Source organism: Mytilus californianus, unplaced genomic scaffold (assembly GCF_021869535.1).
Source record: "Mytilus californianus isolate M0D057914Y unplaced genomic scaffold, xbMytCali1.0.p SCAF_11, whole genome shotgun sequence".
NCBI classification, from domain to species: domain Eukaryota; kingdom Metazoa; phylum Mollusca; class Bivalvia; order Mytilida; family Mytilidae; genus Mytilus; species Mytilus californianus.
This window is the reverse complement of record NW_026262593.1, coordinates 1180905-1199958: the sequence shown is the minus strand read 5'-3', so window position 1 is coordinate 1199958 and position 19054 is coordinate 1180905. Positions and strand designations below refer to the sequence as shown.

At 31.9% G+C, this 19054-nt stretch overlaps 1 protein-coding gene across 1 annotated transcript; it reads right to left on the bottom strand.

Annotated features, from left to right (window-relative positions):
- Positions 1-357: 357 nt before the first annotated feature.
- Positions 358-18013, bottom strand: LOC127719334 (uncharacterized). The gene is made up of 4 exons (XM_052225393.1): positions 17991-18013; positions 16496-17495; positions 14511-14670; positions 358-10402 (listed from the first exon to the last, which is right to left on the bottom strand). The coding sequence occupies exons 2-4, from the start codon at positions 17486-17488 to the stop codon at positions 3462-3464; spliced, it is 8094 nt and encodes a 2697-aa protein (XP_052081353.1). The 5' UTR covers positions 17489-17495; positions 17991-18013; the 3' UTR covers positions 358-3461.
- Between the last annotated feature and the right edge of the window lie 1041 nt (positions 18014-19054).

Here is a 19054-nt window from a genome sequence, read left to right as displayed (position 1 = left end):
ATAATTAAATGAATACTCCATCAGCAGGGATACTACCCAATTCCTGTATTTAACATCATCTGGCTTGTTCAGAACCAAAATGTTGAAAAATAAAAGATGTATTAATAGTTCAAACCGTAGAGGGATTTACCAATTTGAAAGTAAAATTTTATGACAAGGAGAACCAAATCTTTGTTACTTTTGTTTCCTGAAAGAAAATCTGATTTACGTGATCAACATAACAAACGTAAAAACGCACCAAGGAGCAGTCATTATTCAAGAAATGACATAAATAAAACAAAAATACTAACAACAGCCAAAAAAAAAAATCAAAAGATTGCGCAGCAAAAAACAATAAAAAACAATTATCAGAAGAAATACAGAAAAGTTCATTTTATTGATATAGATAAATAAAAAGCAAATAAAAAAAAAACTAAGACAATATATAAATGAATTTAATTACATTTATACATAAAAAATTGAATTATAGAAAGAGATAACATAATCTTTTAAATACAAACATTTCAGCAACCCTGGACCAGATTAAGATATGTGTTTCAAAAGAAATTACAAAGAACGAACGAATAGGACAAATCATTTTGCAAATAATGAATTATTTAATGTAAAATTAGATCATATACTTAAATATATCTATTCCATTGGAATGTATTTTGTACAGGAAATAAAGGAGCGACATGGAAGTAAATAATTGTAAATGTTGAAAATAATGATACATACTTTATCTTATTTTTTTATTTTATTTGTCTTTGTAAGTTATTACTTTTACTGTTTAGTCTATTTTTAGTAATATCCATTTGACGTGGCCCAGCATTGTGTTATTGTGCTATGTTAAATAATTGTATTCTTGTCTTTCGTTTTTGCCTAAGTGTTTTGTCTATAGGCCTTTTTCTTTTTCATTGTTGAAATATTTGTTTGTATTTATAGTAATTAAAATTATAACAAAATATTAGCTGCTGTACCCCTATTTTTGACATTTTTACCTATTATGTCTGGTTTTTTTGTTCACTTATCATTGTCAATATAATGGAATTTTTATGCGACTGTCATACAAGTGAGAGGTTTAGCTAGCTATAAAACCAGGTTTAATCCACCATTTTCTACATAAGAAAATGCTTGTACCAAGTCAGGAATATGACAGTTGTTATCCATACGCTTGATGAGCTTTTGATTGTGCCATTTGCTTAGGGAATTTCCGTTTAGAATTTTTCTGGGAGTTCGGTATTTTTGAAGACTGATTATGATGGCTAAAAATACTGTCAGCATTTATAACAAAAATCAAAGAGTTAAACTAATGCAACGTAATACAAAGGCATAACTTAGGTTGAAATTTAAAAAAAAGATATCAATAAAAAAATTACATCTAAATATATGCATATGACATTTCTGCTGTAAACTTGAGAAAAATTCCCAGATGAATATACTCTTTGACAATAAATTAATGTACAAAAAAAAAACGGAAAAAAAATTAGAAAAAAAATTAGAGGTGTTTTGATCAGTTGCACATTTATCTGTTCATCAAAAATAATACCAGGTGATAAAGATGCATGACAAATATCTCGAAAAGGGTGAGAAAGTACATTCAAAACAAAATTAAATCTATGTCACATCTCGGAATTAAAAACATTATCCTGTGTTACCTGAAAATACATGACAGAAACCCATAAACATTCTTTTATAAAACATTGTACAAAATGATGGAATATATCAAGTACTAGTAAGTAATATCATTTTGAAAATTCACCTTCTTAAAATCTGTTGGACAGTTTTCAAATATATGCTATATTTACAGCTTTAGTGTTTAAAGGTTTATTGACCAAATAAAAACAGGGATTTCAAAAGTGTAAAACAATCACCAAAAAACATATTGCATAGAAAAATCACGTTTTATTTTTGGCTTTTAGGAAAATAAAAAGTAAGTTTAAATATTATTCTAATTTAAATAGTATGAATATTGATAAGAAAAACTATTGATCATATCTTGATATATTTAGATACACAAAATTACAATCCTGCAATTAGTCCATATCACTATACAACACATGCACTTTTATAATAAATTTAAGGATCCGTGCAAAAAGAAACACTTCAGCAATAAACTGATTTTAGTTTTTCTTCAAATAGGTCATGATAATCACAAAAAGCACTCATAATTCTAAATTACACATAAAGGAATAAATGCAACTCCAAATTCCTTTATACAAAAGTAAATATCTTACACAAATGTACTCAAATCAACAAAATTAAAAAAAAAACCACTCATATACAAAGAAATATATGCATCTCCAAATTTGTTTGTGCAAAAGTAAACATCTTATACAAATATACTCAAATCAACAAAATTAAAAAATAGCTTTGTTTTCATTTATTTTTAAACGACCCCATGCAGATCACAAACCCGTAAATTCATTTAAGGTGGATGGGGGTCTTTATTAAAATCCATAGAATTTTTTAATAATTTGTCAAAATGTAATTTTTATCATGTTTTTTTCTAAAATATAATAAAAAGTATGGGTCACATGACTTTTTTCACGCTATAGGGTGTGCACAATTGTCAGCTTTTGCATAGACTATGCATGGAAAATCCAAAATTGAGTGATAAAAAGAAAACTACACCATAGAATTTTAAGATAAAATGTGAGATGATAGCTCTTATAACATGCTTTCAGATAAGAAACAGAAAAAATGGGGTCACCGATTTTTTTTCTTGCTACATAATAAAATAGGTAAATTCACAACACTTTCTATTATAAAAATAAATTTATCTGAGTTATCTCCCCTTCTATGTGAGTTATCTCCCCTTATGTGGCAAAGTTGAAAAAAATTAACCAAACTAAAATATTGTGTTTTTTTGAAAATACAGACGTAAATATGATAAAACACATAATTTTCTTTATTAACATGAAAAGTCTTACACTTGAATAACATACTACTCTCAAAATTTGCACATTTCCTTAAAGATCTAGACCAATTGTTATCTGCTATTTCAAAATCCAAGATTGAAGAAGACACCCCAGCCACCTTAATAATTCAATAATTTTTAATGGGATATCTCTACAGAGTTAATTAAAAAAAAAACATTTTCTAAAGCGAAACCAATATGTGCAGAGCGTTTTTTGTAATTTATCTACATAATACCAGAATAAAACTCTATTTGTACATTGGAAAATTGAATATCAATGCTTTTAACACATCTACGACTTAGAAAGCCAGACTTATGGGTTTGATGGTACGTTCTGCTTGACATATCTTATAAGTACTTTTTTATTTGTGTATCCAGTTAAGTTGTACTGTCAGTACAAACGGTTCTTTAAAACACATTTTTTTCCGTCTTTCATTTTGAATAAGCTGAATTTGTCCATTTTTTCGGAACAAAAAGTAAGTGATCAGGTATACCTAATTTAATCAAAATCTTTTTACAGAAGTATCTAAACAGTTAAAATATTTCTATTGGTACGTAAAAATCATATATTTAGAAAAACTAAAACTTTCCACCAACTGTGTTCTCTCGCTTTCTCAATCAAATTTTGTTTGTCCCATTTTGCTTTGTGTGCGTTTTTTATTATGTTTAGTACCACCTGTTCATTTTTCTTATCTTTACTCAGTGTGTTTATAGTCTCGTTCAAATTTAAAAGATTGTGATCCACTTTTTTTAATATTATGCTCACAATGTCAGCCTCACCGCTTCGACATATATTCATGAAGTTATTTTCAATATGTAGTATATTGTGGTCAACAGTATCTAAGAGGATTTCTGCTATTTCATCCCAGCCCTTTGTACAAGCTGCAAGTAGCGAAGATTGGAAATCAAATCGATAATGTGGAAATTCTTGGAGCAAATAAGTAACGATTTTATCCTCACCTTGATTACAGGCTTTTATCATCCCGCCGCTGACATTGCAGTTGGTACTCGCTTTGGCTTTGATATACTTAAGAACATCGATCCATCCAAACCCGCATGCAGCCGTGAAAATTTTACGAATATCAAACTTATCAAAATCGATATTTTGCAGTAACGAAATCACCAGATCAGCGTTTTTTGAAGATGTTAATATCGATTTCGATATTTGATCAAAATCAATAATTTCTTTCCCAAATTGATTTAGTAATAATTGAACAAGCTCAACACTACCGGTAGTGCATGCCGCCGTTATAGCGACTGTTGCATTACATGTACTTAAGTCCAAGGGTAGAATATTCTTTATGATATCGATCCAGCCGTTTCTACAGGATATTTCCATAACAACATTCATGTCAAAAAGGTTATTGTCTGCATTTTGTATGAGCCATGTTACTACTTCAACTCGCGCATACGAACAGCCTTCATTCATTGCAGATTTTATATCGAAGTTGCCGTTTTCTTCAGTTGTCCATATTTTCTTCACAATCTCAAGCCACCCTAAACTACAAGATTGAGTCATCAAGGCTTTTACATTAATCATATTGGGGTCAAGATTACTAACCGCCCAATGAACAATGTTTTCTCTTCCGTATTCACAAGCTATATCAATTTTTGATTGATCGATATTTATATTGCTATGATCCTTATTTGACCATATCAACTGAAGCAATTCGAGCCAACCATTCTTGCAAATTTCTATTATCAATTCGTCAGTCTTTAACATAGACAATGTGGTCTTCTGTATAATTGTCGTAGCCAATTGTTGTTTCTTTTCATCTATCAGCAGTTTGTCTTGGTCTGCATATGAATCGGAATTGACATCAATAGAAAGAATATTCGTCATTGCTTGATTCATGTCAATCATTTTGACATCTGTCATGTTCAGTAAATATTGAATAATTGATGTTTTGCCATGATTACATGCTTCACGTATGATCAAATTGACATTTATGCTAGAAATATTTATATTTTGTAAAAGAATCTTTACAATACCGTCTTTGGTATTTCCAGGACATGCAGTGTGTAGGGCATTCGAAATATCTAGTAATTCTCTTGGCACTTTTTCTAACATCCATCTAACGACATCATATTGTTCATTCCTACATGCATTGTAAAACGCTTCATTCAATCTGAAATTTGACTGATCAATATTTTCCCAAAGCCATTCCACGACGTTTTGTCTTCCATATCTGCAAGCATTATTCATTGAAACGTTCATGTCGAACAACTGCTGATCGTTATTTCTCCACAACCATTCTATTGTAATGGTACTCTGTTCACCTCTACAAGCTTTTGTCATTGCTGTTTTCATGTCAAATAAGTTGTGATTGACCTTTTCCCATAGATACTTTACTAAAGACAAATCGTCGTGCAGACATGCTTCGTTCATCATAGTTTGTAAGTCAAACAACGAATGTTTATTGTTTTGCAAAAGCCATAATGCTATATCGGTATACCCATGGTGGCATAACAAGTTCGTCAAGAATCGTATATCCGTAACAGTATGACAGTTCCTTTCAATAATGAATCTGATAATGCTATCCGATTTCGACGACAATGCATTTGCAATTGCTGTATCAAAATCAAAAATATTACTTGGGACATTAGTTAAAAGCCATTCTACAACTTCAAGAAATCCGAAGACACATGCTTTATTCAACACGTCTGTCCAAAAGATTTCTTTCTTTTGTCCTTGTTTACAAATCACCAATAACATTTCCTGAAGACTGCTTTTGTAGCACATTGATTCCTCGTCATTACAACAATCAAATATCGTGTATAATAATGACTGTAAATGGAAACACGTATGATCAAATTTGGCAATATTCTCTATTAACATTTTCATTAAGTCATGGTCTCCCCACTCACAAGCATGACTAATAACTCGCTTTATATCAAATGATGTATTGTCAACATTCTTAAACAACCATTTCACCATGTCCTCCTCATTTGCATTACAAGCTTCATTCATTGCTTGCTTCATATCAAATAGTTCATTGTCAATATTTTCTATCAACCATTTCACTGTGTCAAGATTTCCATTCATACAAGCATTATTTATTGCTTGCTTCATATCAAATAGTTCATTGTCAATATTTTCTATCAACCATTTCACTGTGTCAAGATTTCTAATCTTACAAGCATTATTCATTGCTTGCTTCATATCAAATAATTCATTGTCAATATTTTCTATCAACCATTTCACTGTGTCAAGATTTCCTTGAATACAAGCATAATTCATTGCTTGCTTCATATCAAATAATTTATTGTCAACATTCTCTATCAACCATTTCATTTTGTCAAGACGACCATAAAAACAAGCTACATTCATTGCGTTCTTCATATCAAATAATTTATTGTCAATATTTTCTATCAACCATTTCATTATGTTTAGACGTCCATAAAGACAAACTACATTCATTGCTTTCTTCATAACAAATAATTTATTGTCAACATTCTCTATCAACCATTTAAGTTGCTCAAAGTTATCTGAGTCACATGCAAAGTAAATTACATTATCAATTCCAAGTAAATTATGATCAACATATTGTATCAATGTCTCAATTATATCAATGTGTCTGTCTCTACAAGCATCTTCAAAACCCGTTTTAAAACCAAACATTGTATTATCATTATGTTGTATCAACCACCTTACAATATTCATTCTTTGATAACGACAGGCTTCTTTCATTGCTGTCTTTAAATCAAGTATTGTAATTCCTTTAGCTTGTCCGATAGATTTGATTACGTCAAGCCAATTTCTGTCACAAGCTATCTTTATGAGACGATTTAAGTCTGTCATATCATTATCACTTTCTATTAACCGCCTAACTAGTTCACTTTTACCATCACGGCATGCGTCATTCATTGCTTCCCCCAGATCCATTAATGATATATCAATATTAGCTATTAAAAGCTTAATAAAGTTGAACGAACCGTGGATGAACACAGTTCTCATAACAGTTCCTATATCCGCATTTGAATTTACAATTTTCCCTGCTAATAGTATGACAATGTCTAAGCGTTCCAATTGACAAGACATACTTAATATCTCATTTAAATCGAGCAGCGAATCATCAACTTCCTCTATCACCCATTTAATTAAGTCAAACCATCGTTGTTCATATGCTGTATTTATGATTGTGGTCAAATCAAACGATTCATGGTCAAATGATTTTAACATCAACTTTACAACCTTAATACGTTCACATTCTGAAACTTTATCTATGTTAATTTCTAAAAGATTATCATTATCTGACAAGGTCTTTACCGTATCGAATGTGATACCACTAAAAACTTTATCTATTGCCGCTTTTACATCAAACGCTATATCGTCAACATTCAACAACAACATTTCAACTATATCAAACTTTCCTCGTCTACAAGCAATATCCACAGCTTCTTCTATATCTAACAATTTGTGGTCAATATTTTCTAGTAGATAACGCATAACATCGGTATTACCATTAAACACAGCTGCATCAAATAGTTCTGATTTATTAAAAGCATTTTGGTCATCATTAATTATTGACCAAGCTACAATGTTATGATATCCGATTTTGAAAGCAGCCCAGACAATGTAATTGATATCAAGTAATTCCTGCTTGATGCTTTGTATCAACTCCTTTAATTTTTTTTCCGAAAGGACATTCATTTTGTTCTTGACTATTTTCATCATATCAATCTTTGAATTATCTACGTGTTGTAAAATAAGTTCAATGTAATTATACAACTCTAAATCAATGATTATTGTGACGATCTCCATCCACCTGCAATATGTCTGGTCAAAATTTTGTATCAAGAAAAGAAAAAGATCTTTTGAACTATTACTTTGACATGTTGAAAGCATTGCAGTAATCATTGAAGTTACGTCAACTTTGTTCAAATCAACTTTCCTGATGATGACTTCAGCTATTTTGGTATATCCTGCGTTATATGCCGCAATTATCATTTCATTTATATTCAGTGTATTGTGGTCAAATGTTTGCAGAATCCATTTGACTATTTTCTGAAGACCATTTTTACAAGAAAACTCAAGTAACGATGTTACAGGGTGATCAATTACTTTGGTATTCTCATTTAACCATTGTAATATCTCATCAGAATCATCACATGTGTCGTTGATTGTTTTATATACAGTGTTTCTTACATCTGTTTGTAAGTTTGGGAATCTCTGATATATCCACTGAACTATGTATAAACTTTGTAAATCGTTTTTATTACCAGTAACTATTTGTTTTTCAGTATCTTCTAAAACCCATTGAATGAAACGTAAAATCGGCAAACTGAATTGTGTAACTAAATTCTTTATCATTATTTCCATTTCCTTATGGTCTTGTAATTTCAAAATAAAATTTTGTACAGTCTCGAAATGTTCGCATCTGAACTCATGAAGGACAAATTGTTGAACGTCTAGCTCATCTGTGTCGACTGTTAAAAACATCCACTTCAGAAATGTTTCCATGCCATCTTTACAAGAAGCAGTTAAGATTTGATTCTTTTCACTCTGATTACATAACTTTTTGTTTAACAAAATCTTTAATGCATCCTCCCAGCCATTCTCACAGGCTGTATTTACAATATTACCTGTATCAAATGTCAAATTCCGAGCATCACTCAAAATTCCTGTTACAAGATTCTTACAAAGTTTGCTGCAGGCAGTATTGATGGATTCTCTTAAGTTGAAGAAATTCTGTGGGAACGACCTTATCAAAATATTCAGAATATCGGTTTTGTTATATGTGTCAATACATTCTATGGAAAGATTTGTTGATATTAACTCGCACAATCTTCTAATATCTTCTACATGTTCTACTTCAAGAACCAATTTCACAATATCAATTTCTTTCGATACCTGGCATAAAAGGAAGCTAACGGCTGTATCATTACCATTTTTCAATGCTATTTGTATGCTATAATCGTAACTACACTCTATTCCATACTCCTTTATCAATCCATATATTAGTTCCAACTTCATATCTGAGTTGTCTGTTTCACACAAATAATAGAAACATGCCACTACTACTCTTTTACTCGCTTTAACTTTTTCCATATTTTGCTCGTCTTTCATGTCATTTTCAATGAAATGAAGAACTGTTGCAATTGGTTTATCTACGTTATGTTTCTGTATAAGGAACCATAATAGGGCTCTTGGAAAGTTGAATGACATCGTATCACGTCTACCCTCAATGTGTATGTCTATCGTATCTTGTGATGTACAGTTGTCAAATTGCTTAAATAAAGGACCTATAAAATCTGGGTTATTCTGAAGTATGATTGATGAACTACAAAGTGTCTTTATAAACTCAGCGGATCTCATTTTATAATCTTTCTCAAATATGGTGAAAAGTCGCTTTGTTAAATATACAAACAATTCTTTTGTAATGATCAAACTGATCTCCTTTTGTCCCCAATCATCCTTCTCTAATCGTATTAAATCGATTATAAAATCAAACTTTAACACTGAAATAACAGCTGACGGATTGACCTCAAAATATGATATTGCTAATGCTTCATATATCATTGGATGTTTGAAATGATAAACCAATGTTTGAGTGTTTTGTTTCAAAAAGTGATCTTCCATTTGCTCTGCAATTTTTTTGATTTTACAGTTGAATAAACGTTTCCGTTGACAGTTTCCACATGATTCCATGATTGTCTCTAGTTTTGATATGTCTATTTCGTCTATTTCTAAGCAACCAGTATTTAAAAGTGTGGATACCAACAAAGCATAAGAAATATTCATTTCAAGATTTGTGTCGGTAGAATCTCTTAGTGAATTTATTTCAGTCATAAGGGATTGATCTGGATGTGTGAAAAAGTTAATACCTAAACGTAAAAATCTTTTGTTCGAGGTAAACATAAAGCATACTTTGGGATATCCTATAAACGGGTCCGTTTTGGCGATTTCATAAACTGTTCTCCCGTCTAAACTAAAATCTTCGTTACCATCGTATGAATACCATGCAATATCAATCTTATGTTTTTTGCAAAAATTAGACAATAATTTCACTTTTTCGTCTTCGCTCATGCAAAAGCTGGGAGAGTTAAGATCAATTTTAGAATAATTTTGAAACAACCTATGAGAAACAAGAAAATATTTGAATGAATTAATTTTTGTAGAGTCCACTGTAAAGACTATCTTCATATTCCCTTTAAATTTCCTTGCATTTAACAGATCTAATATATTATAACTATTTGATCTAGTATTAGAGTATTCTTTAGACGAAAATCCATCATCTATTAATAAAGCAGTTTTTCTTCTATCGGTAATTATGTCCTTTACCTGTTTGATATTTGTTACTTTCAATAAGTCAAAGTCTTCATCTATTAGACCAAACTGCCTAAGTATTTCCAACCCATTTCTAGACTTCCCTGATCCTTCATTACCAATGATGACGAAGACATCCTTTTTGTATATCCATTCCTTACATTTCCTGACAGCATTAGTTTCGACAAATGTTTGTTCCTCCACATGACAATCGATTTCCATGTGTGTTTGATCTACATAGATAGAAAAATAGTTTGGTTTTGTACAACACACAGCTTACATACAGTTATCTTCTGTACAAAGCTATGGATTTTAGCTCTAAGAAACTGGTTGAAACATATAAAAGGAATGTTTTACTTGATAGAATAAGCTCTTTTTTTAAAACAGAGAAAACACCACACAAATCCCACTTGATACCGAGAATGTTCCGTTGGCGACATTACAAGCCGCAAAGCTCTATTTGTTTAACGAAAGAACTTATCTACAAACGTCACTTTTTTGCATGAATTTCTATGGAAGAAAGGACATCATAATATAATTCATTATTCTCAACAGTTCGGCATATAAATACACTCGGACAATTGTCTCGCTGACTTTTACGTCACAGATCATTTGATATATAGCTATAAAAATAATATAAACTGATGTCGTATACTCAAATACGTTTATATGTAAATTAAGGGCAAAGTGTATTAATTCATGACACAAAGTCACTACGCGCAAAAAATAGGAACTGTACTGGTTTCTATCTCATAGTCTCGGTTTTAACTTTTAAATCAGCAAGCTCGCGATATATACAGAAAAATTGTATCTTGCTAAGCATGCACCACCCTTCATCTTCATACATTTCCAAACTCATGCAAAAACGACACAATCGGAAAAAGGAAACAATTTACAGATCTAAATACTATACTAGCATCAAATGACATAAGACAGCACCACTTGTCGCCATGATTACTCAATATCATATCATTTACTGTTTACCAAACACAAGATTTGTGAGTATAAAAAAAGAAGATATGGTATGATTGCCGATGAGACAACTCTCCATAAGAGACCAAATGACACAGAAATTACCAAGAATAGGTCACCGTACGGCCTTCAACAATGAGCAAGTCACATACCATACAATCAGCTATAAAAGGCCTCGAAATTACAAATGTAAAACAATTCAAATGAAAAAACTTACGGCCTAACTTATTTACAAAATAATGAACGAAAAATAATAGGTTACACAGCAACAAACGACAACCACTGAATTACAGGCTCCTGATTTGGGACCGGGACACCCAGAATGTGGTAGGGTTAAACTAGTTTGAAGGCTCTAACCTCCCTTAACCTAGGATAGTAGTGTAACAGTACAACATAAGAACAAATGATAAAAATCAGTTAAAAAAGGCTTAACTCATCAGATAAATACAAATAGAAATGAATCTAACAAAAACACAGAGTGGACGTGGATGGGTACTCATACATCCCCACAACAAAAAGACACTAAGTATAGATCTTCGCGTACTCGCATTTACTGACAGCTAGTTCAAAGACAATAAAATATCAATCAGAACACATCAAGCATTCAATGGATTTAATGTAAAGATGTCATAAACAGCAAAGAAAATACATGACCTGGTGCAATGCCAAGACACATGTATCGACATATTGTAGCCTTGAATGTGCATATGTGTATGAAATAATATTTTGTTTTTTTATTTTAGTATACTGATAACAAAATCAATATTAGTGCAAATAAAAACAATATTCAAAGATCTAATTACAGTGTTGAATTGGGAATCTTTTAAGAATGAGATTATTTAAAGGATCGTTTCTAAGTTTTCGAACTCGGTGAACAACATTACTTAAAAAATAAGGATGTGCTATCCCGTTTGAATCAAGTTTTATTCAGGTACAACCAAACTTCAAAACCAAATCGTTATATCTATGGAAGAATTGAGTCAAGTTTTAAGTAATTTGTGGTAACGAAATCCCTGTCTTTATAATTAACCAGTAATACATAGACTACGTTCGTTGAAATCCCAAGCGTTACTACAGACACGGGCATAGCGGGAGAGTTTATAAATAAACACTGTAAGATGGTGCCCAGAAAACATCACCTTTCAAAAATAGAAAATTAACAATAGGGAACTAAAAATCGTCCCTTTTGTCATAAAATGTAGTAAAGAGTCTTCCGTGTAAAACTGAATTATCTAAATCTAGGAAGCACAGTTATTACCGTTTATATTTGATTTATGTAAAGTAAGTTCCTTTTCGGTAGTATATTTAGAAAATTCTTAAGCTGGGTTATTTAACTAAAAAAATATATGATCGAGACAACGTTAAGTGTCGTTGAATTTATCAATGAAATGTAATTTAGACGAGTCTTTACCGAATTAGGACATACACTGGGATACAGAACAGTAAAGAAACAAGTCTGCTATTAAAGGTGCACAATTGGTGACCATAGTAACATCTACAACCTGTCGATAAATTTTATTGACAAAACGTACGTCAATATTATCAGGGAAAAAATAAACAACTGCAATCATCTCACCACACCTCGAGTAAGTATAACTGTAAATAATCATGACTAGTGTTAAACAATTCAAACAGGAAAAAAAACGGTCTAAACTTTATAAAAAACGAGAATCGAGAAACACTTATGAACAATTTCAACAAACGACTTACCTTTCTCATTGGAGAGAGAAGAAGGCTTAAAATGAGTTGCAGCAAACAAATTTGCATTCAACTTTACCAAACGACCATTTATTTAAAACGAAAAAGGTTCTGTAACATTTGAAAAGTCAAAACTGTCAACAGAAGCAAAAGGAGCATCAAAAACACTCCAAAAATAGTTAATTGCACGATTTTCATATATTTTATTATAAAAGTTTAAGATAAGTTCTTTGATTGTAGTTAAGGAACTAGTTAAGAGCACTGAAAGATTGGTTTAGAACACTTACTCGTGGACTAGATGAAACGATATATGACTGGTTTTTGCGTAGTTTAGGTAACCAATAAATAAACTCATCATAGATACCAGGATTGCAATTTTATATTTACGCCCGACGCGCGATTTGTCTACAAAAGACTCGTCAGTGACGCTAGAATAAAAAAATGTTGAAGGCCAAATAAAGTACGAAGTTAAAGAGCATTAAGAACTAAAAATTCCTAAAAGTTTTGCCAAATACAGCTAAGGTAATCTATTCCTGAGGTAGAAAAGCCTTAGTATTTCAAAAATTCAAAGTTTTGTAAATAGTGAGGGTTAGGGTTAGGGTTAGGGTCGACCATATCAATGATAATTCATGTCAACACAGTAGTGCTGACTACTGGGCTGGTGATACCCTCTCAATACATAGTAGGGACCCTTTATTTTTAAAATGTGATATTCGAATATCCACAATATGAATACATTTATTTAAGTAAGAATCAAGAGATTTGTTATCAGATTTTTCCCCGTTTACACCAATTTTTACAATACAATTAAGAGCGTCTTTTGTGACCTGAAGACACTGTTTCCAATTTATTTTAGATGGAGGACGATATTTTGACCTTTTTTTCAAAAAGGTTTTAACCACTCGGTCTTGAACGATATAGGGATCCCCGTGATAACATGGTCATAGGGATCATATCTAAAATTCGACGATTCACAGTCTTAAGTTAGAGGAGTGTTATTATCTACATTGACGTCTGATGTTACTGACGTATAATTAAAAAAACTCTTCTGTCGGGTTTTTTGTATGTATCCAAAATCATAGGTGGTTCTGTATTATCAAAATAGGGAGGTGTAAGGTTTTGAATGGTAGAGTCATGAAATGTACTCGATTAGTTGATGAAATCAATACCTCTGTTTAAACATTTCATTTTCAGAAAGTGGCGTTTATGATCTTCAGGTTTATCGATACGTGGTAACAGCCTATGGTGGCAAAAGGTTTCTGGATTGTTTCCAATGATTGGAATCTTATAAATTTAATGTTTTGATTGTGTTTACCTAAATGTTGGTAAATTATACTTTTGGATGCCTTAGGGTTTCGGAAGTGGTATAAAGTTATGTTCCTGTGATCGTCTAAGAACTTCCCGTCCTGTTTGTCCTACATATTGTAAACCACACTTTGGCTTTGTTCGACTGATTAGATAAATGTGGCTTTAAGTTCATGTAATGTCACAGGAAAATGAAAGCGTTTACTGTTGACCTAACAGTATTATCATTAAAAAATCTGAAGCAGGTTGGTAATTACCTGGCATTGCACGGGAATATTTGTGGACATTCACGTGCATTTTGATTTAATATTTTGGTTGTGGTAGCATTGCCGACTTTGACACAATTGTTAAAATATGTCTACTCACTTTTGACTTTAACTAACGTTTGGTTAAACCTTTCCATGAGTTGTTCTTGATAATCATAGCCTTTCATAACACATTCATCCATAAGTTTTGGAAATTTTCCTGCTTTTTCTGCGATTTTTTTACCTATCTTGTTGAGACAAGGTCCTATTTCTGCAACACTCTAAAATGAATATTTTCAGTTTTTATACATTTAATTTGGACTTATAAAATCAATTTATAATATAAAGTCGAACTGATCATGACAATGGTGCAGTTAAATAAAAATCCATTCATAAAATCAATGCCGTCGTTGAAATTTGTGTCTCATAGTATATTTAGAGAGTTTTTATTGACCAATTGTCTTTTATACATAAGTGATGTTTTTATGAAAAATCGTAGTTTGAATGTTATAGTTTTATATGTCCACTTTTGATAAAAATCGAGATAGCTATATATTTGATATTAAATTCAATGGTCTTTCTCATTATCAAGTATAATAAGAGATTTCTGCACTCTAAGCGATTTTATCAGAACTACACCATAGCTCTAATTAGTTCATGGAATAATATTTCTATAGTGTTGTATCTCCACTTTTGTCAGCAAATTTTGCCTTAAAATAATTGTTATCATAATTATCATTAGTTTGTAGTACTATGCTTAAATTGACTGCATGGTTTGAACTCAATCTATGAGCAGTTCTTAGCAAATCCAGCAATTCAGGATTGGGGATATTACCGTGTAAAACAATTCAGGGTCTTTCTCCAATAGAAATGTAGGTATAAAGTTTTTTTAATCTACATTGTTTGCTGAGCAGCGTTCTACCTCCAGAAAAGGTATACTTAATCGAAGGTGCTTTTCTTTAAAACAAAAATCATACAACGAGTTACTCAAAAAAGAGGGGCGAAAGATACCAGATACTCATAGATCGAAAAAAAACTGACAACGCCATGGCTAAAAAATAAAAAGACAAACAGACAAATAATGGTACACAAGACACCACATAGAAAACTAAAGACTAAACAACACGAACCCCACCAAAAACTGGGGGTGATCTCAGGTACTTCGGAAGGGTAAGCAGATCCTGCTCCACATGTGGCACCCACCGTGTTGCTCATGTTATTACAAATCCGGTAAATAGTCTAATTCGGTAGGTCACATTCGTGGTGAAAAAGGAAGTTGATTGCAATTACGACATAAGGAAAATATCCGATATCATCTGTGAAACGGTTATTCCATAACGGTCAACCAACTCGTGATGGCGTCCGTAAAATTAACGAAGGGATGATTTCAACTTCACCATTTGGAAATCTTTGTTTAATAGCTTTCTTGTGAGCAGGAACCCTCTATCAAGGAAATCATGATAGGAAATACAAGCCCGGGAATATCGTATCAATTGGGAGATATATACTCCGTATGCAGGCGCTGCTGGAATGTTGCTACTTAGAAATGGAAAGTTCACAATTGGGAAGCTAAAATCATCTCTTTTGTCGTAAAGTTTTGTTTTCAACCGACCCTCATTGTCAATTTCTAGATGTAAGATGTTAGATGTACATCTATTTGATTTCTAGATTACTTTATATCTCAGTCAAATATTTTTGATATTGCGCTTTTAAACTTTTATTCAAATGTTTACCACTATTACCAAATGGGAAATCAATTATTATAAGATTCACACGACGATATTGTAATGTAGGTCAGAATATTTTTCCTTTTTCATAGACATAATTATAGACACAGCATACTAACGGTACGGAAACCCTTCAATTCACTTTAAATTATGCATTCTTTGTTTGTAAACATAATCCGGTTTTATTTCAAAATTTTCATTTTTCTTTCTACATTGAAAATCAATAAAGAATGAAATTCAATGTGACAATCAATATGTCTTTTACAGAACCAAACTTTCTAATGTATCATACTAACAATTCAAGGTTAAACAAATCCAATAAGTTTAAATATTTGGAATATTATTATTGATAAGTGATACATATTATATTTCCAATTACCTGATGAATGTCTGCTTGTCTGGTAAGTGTTTCCATCAAATTGTTTTGATACTGTGTGAAAAGAGTTTGATCGAGTGCACCATCTTTTGCTTCGCGTAATTTCTGCTTAAAATGTGTTTCCTTATTACACACTTTAGCAATTTCTAAAATACAACGTTCTATCTTGATAATTGATGTGTTATAATCTTTATCAGACATCATACCTTCTTTAGCATGACCGTAGTCCTGGTTCCTGATCTGAACCAAAGTTTCAACAGCCATCCGTAGAGTACAGATATGCTGTAATATGATTTTGCTTACGGATGGGTCAAGATTCATCAATGTTCTACCATGTGCCGCTGCAACGGAGCAGATACTTTGCATACTCCCTGGACTGGATCTCTTTCTATGATTAGTGCAAGGCAGCAGGACGGTATTAAACATCTGCGTCCAGTCATTTTGATACAACACGGAATGGTTAGTTGGAAATGTATACCCTGGTGGACATTGACAACATGGTGCATTGTACTGCCATAGATGATACAGTTCATGCTTGTTGTGGTTGAGAAAATCTTCCAATGTTATGGATTGTAACTGAAGACAGCTAAACCAGAATACATCGCTGCACAAATGGACTAACAAACATCTGGCTAAGGTTAGATCGAGAACATCAGTGCAAAGACCTGACCTAGCCATGCTGCAACAGAAGTCATCTGACCGCCTGACTGTATTATGACATGGTAACTTTATTGATGATAGGTCGAACAACAATTCCATTTGTGATTGATGCAGAATACGAGATGTACGGGGCGGATAATGTCCCTGTGGACATTGACAACACCTTGAACGGTTATATAAATGATATATTTCATGTTGATTTGTGTTAACAAACTGTTCAAACGTCTGACCTTTTTTTTGCACATCTAGTTCTACTAAAGACACTAGAGCAGCTTTAGAATGATCAACAACTAATATGGCATTCCGTAGGAAATTCTCTCGTTCTTTTGAAGTCATATTTCAGCTGTAATGGTGATGAAATGGAAACTTTAATCAGTATTACTATTTAATATTTATAACAATGTATATAATGTATGCGTAGCTATTGGGAGATAATATCTTGTAAGGAAGAAGTGATAGTAAATCTCGTTTTGTGGTTAAATTTTCATCAAATGATTACTGGAATAGTTGAGGTTCTATTTACAAAACATTACGGGCATAATTATTTCGGCAAACTCCATCAAAATCAATGGTTCATCGTGTACTAGAGAAAGATATCATCATTTTGATATCCAAGATTACACCCGTGAGAATTGCAGTGCATTGTGTTGACATATTATTTTGAACATTTCAATCGAAAACAACGAAAAGGCTTCAGATGGTAAGTAAACATTATAGTCTCTCTGTCTACCGTAGTTTACTCAAACAATAACAAAAATCGATTAAAATTGTCTTTGAAAGTCAACTATGCCTTGATAAGTAAACTGCCGATTTTGGTCATTTACATTTTTCAACTTACTTTGATGATCGTGCTTTCTGTTTGTGCTTTCTCTATATCTACTTTTCATATTATATAGTTTCTAAAAAAAGAAAGAAAAACAAGGACATTAACTTTCATTTGGATTAGCATTAACCCTGACATAGAATCGCGCGTTTGACGTCACACAGGTAGATATAAAATAATTGTGCCGTTCAAAGTACAGAGTCACGTCAAATGAATATCACAACAAAACAGACTTAACAGTAAAAGTAATATCAATAAAGACAAATAAAAGAACACTATAACACGTTTAGATGATAAACAACGTCAGTACGCAGAATCTATACTTAAAGACCATCGTGTATTATTTGTGAAGTTGATACGGAATATTTATCAACAAGGTCTTGGTTCCTTCCGACGAACTTTTTTCGAAAAAGAACGAGACGTTCTTTGAAATACCCCTGGTTCATCAACTTTCTGCTCAGACACTGGTAACGTTTTACAAAGTCTGAGTAGAAACTGCATGCAAGCTCTTGAATACCGAATAAGTTGGGAAATGTATATCCCATATGCATGTGAAGTTGGTATATTGCTATTGCAAACCATTACCTTTTTTTGTACTTTTCTAAGGACTCATCTTCGTTCTGAAAAAATATGAAGATATCTAGTGTTTCAAAAAACACGGGTAGATTCAAATTCAGGTGAATGAAATGAAGCTATTAATATATTAATGCTGCCCTGTGTCAAATTAAGATAGTTACACATTAAATGAAAATACGGATCTCTTTTTTTTAAATCATTTTATATTTCATGACAATTGTTTGACACTTTTGACTCTCAATGATCAAACAATTGTTTTTTCTTTCCTATAAAAAGCAATAGTAGGGTCATATTTTGTCAAGTTCAGAATCAAATATAATCAATATATCCCAATCATGTTTTCTATTAAACAGTCATGACAGTGTTATGAAGCATAGGACCATTCTTACAACTTTTTCGTATTTGTTGTTTACCTCCCAGATAATTTCATAGATGTTAAAATCTTACTTCAACTTTCCCATGTTTACAGAGATTGATGTAAATAAAAAAAAACTCTATTATAA

Bases quoted from the DNA above. Each gene is read 5' to 3' on its own strand.
- LOC127719334 (XM_052225393.1), bottom strand. From the start codon at position 17,488: ATGACTTCAAAAGAACGAGAGAATTTCCTACGGAATGCCATATTAGTT. The intron at 14,671-16,495 runs GTAATTGGAAAT...TATTCATTTTAG, and splicing joins GACAAGCAGACATTCATCAG to AGTGTTGCAGAAATAGGACC. The intron at 10,403-14,510 runs GTGAGTAGACAT...CTATCTATGTAG, and splicing joins AACGTTAGTTAAAGTCAAAA to ATCAAACACACATGGAAATC.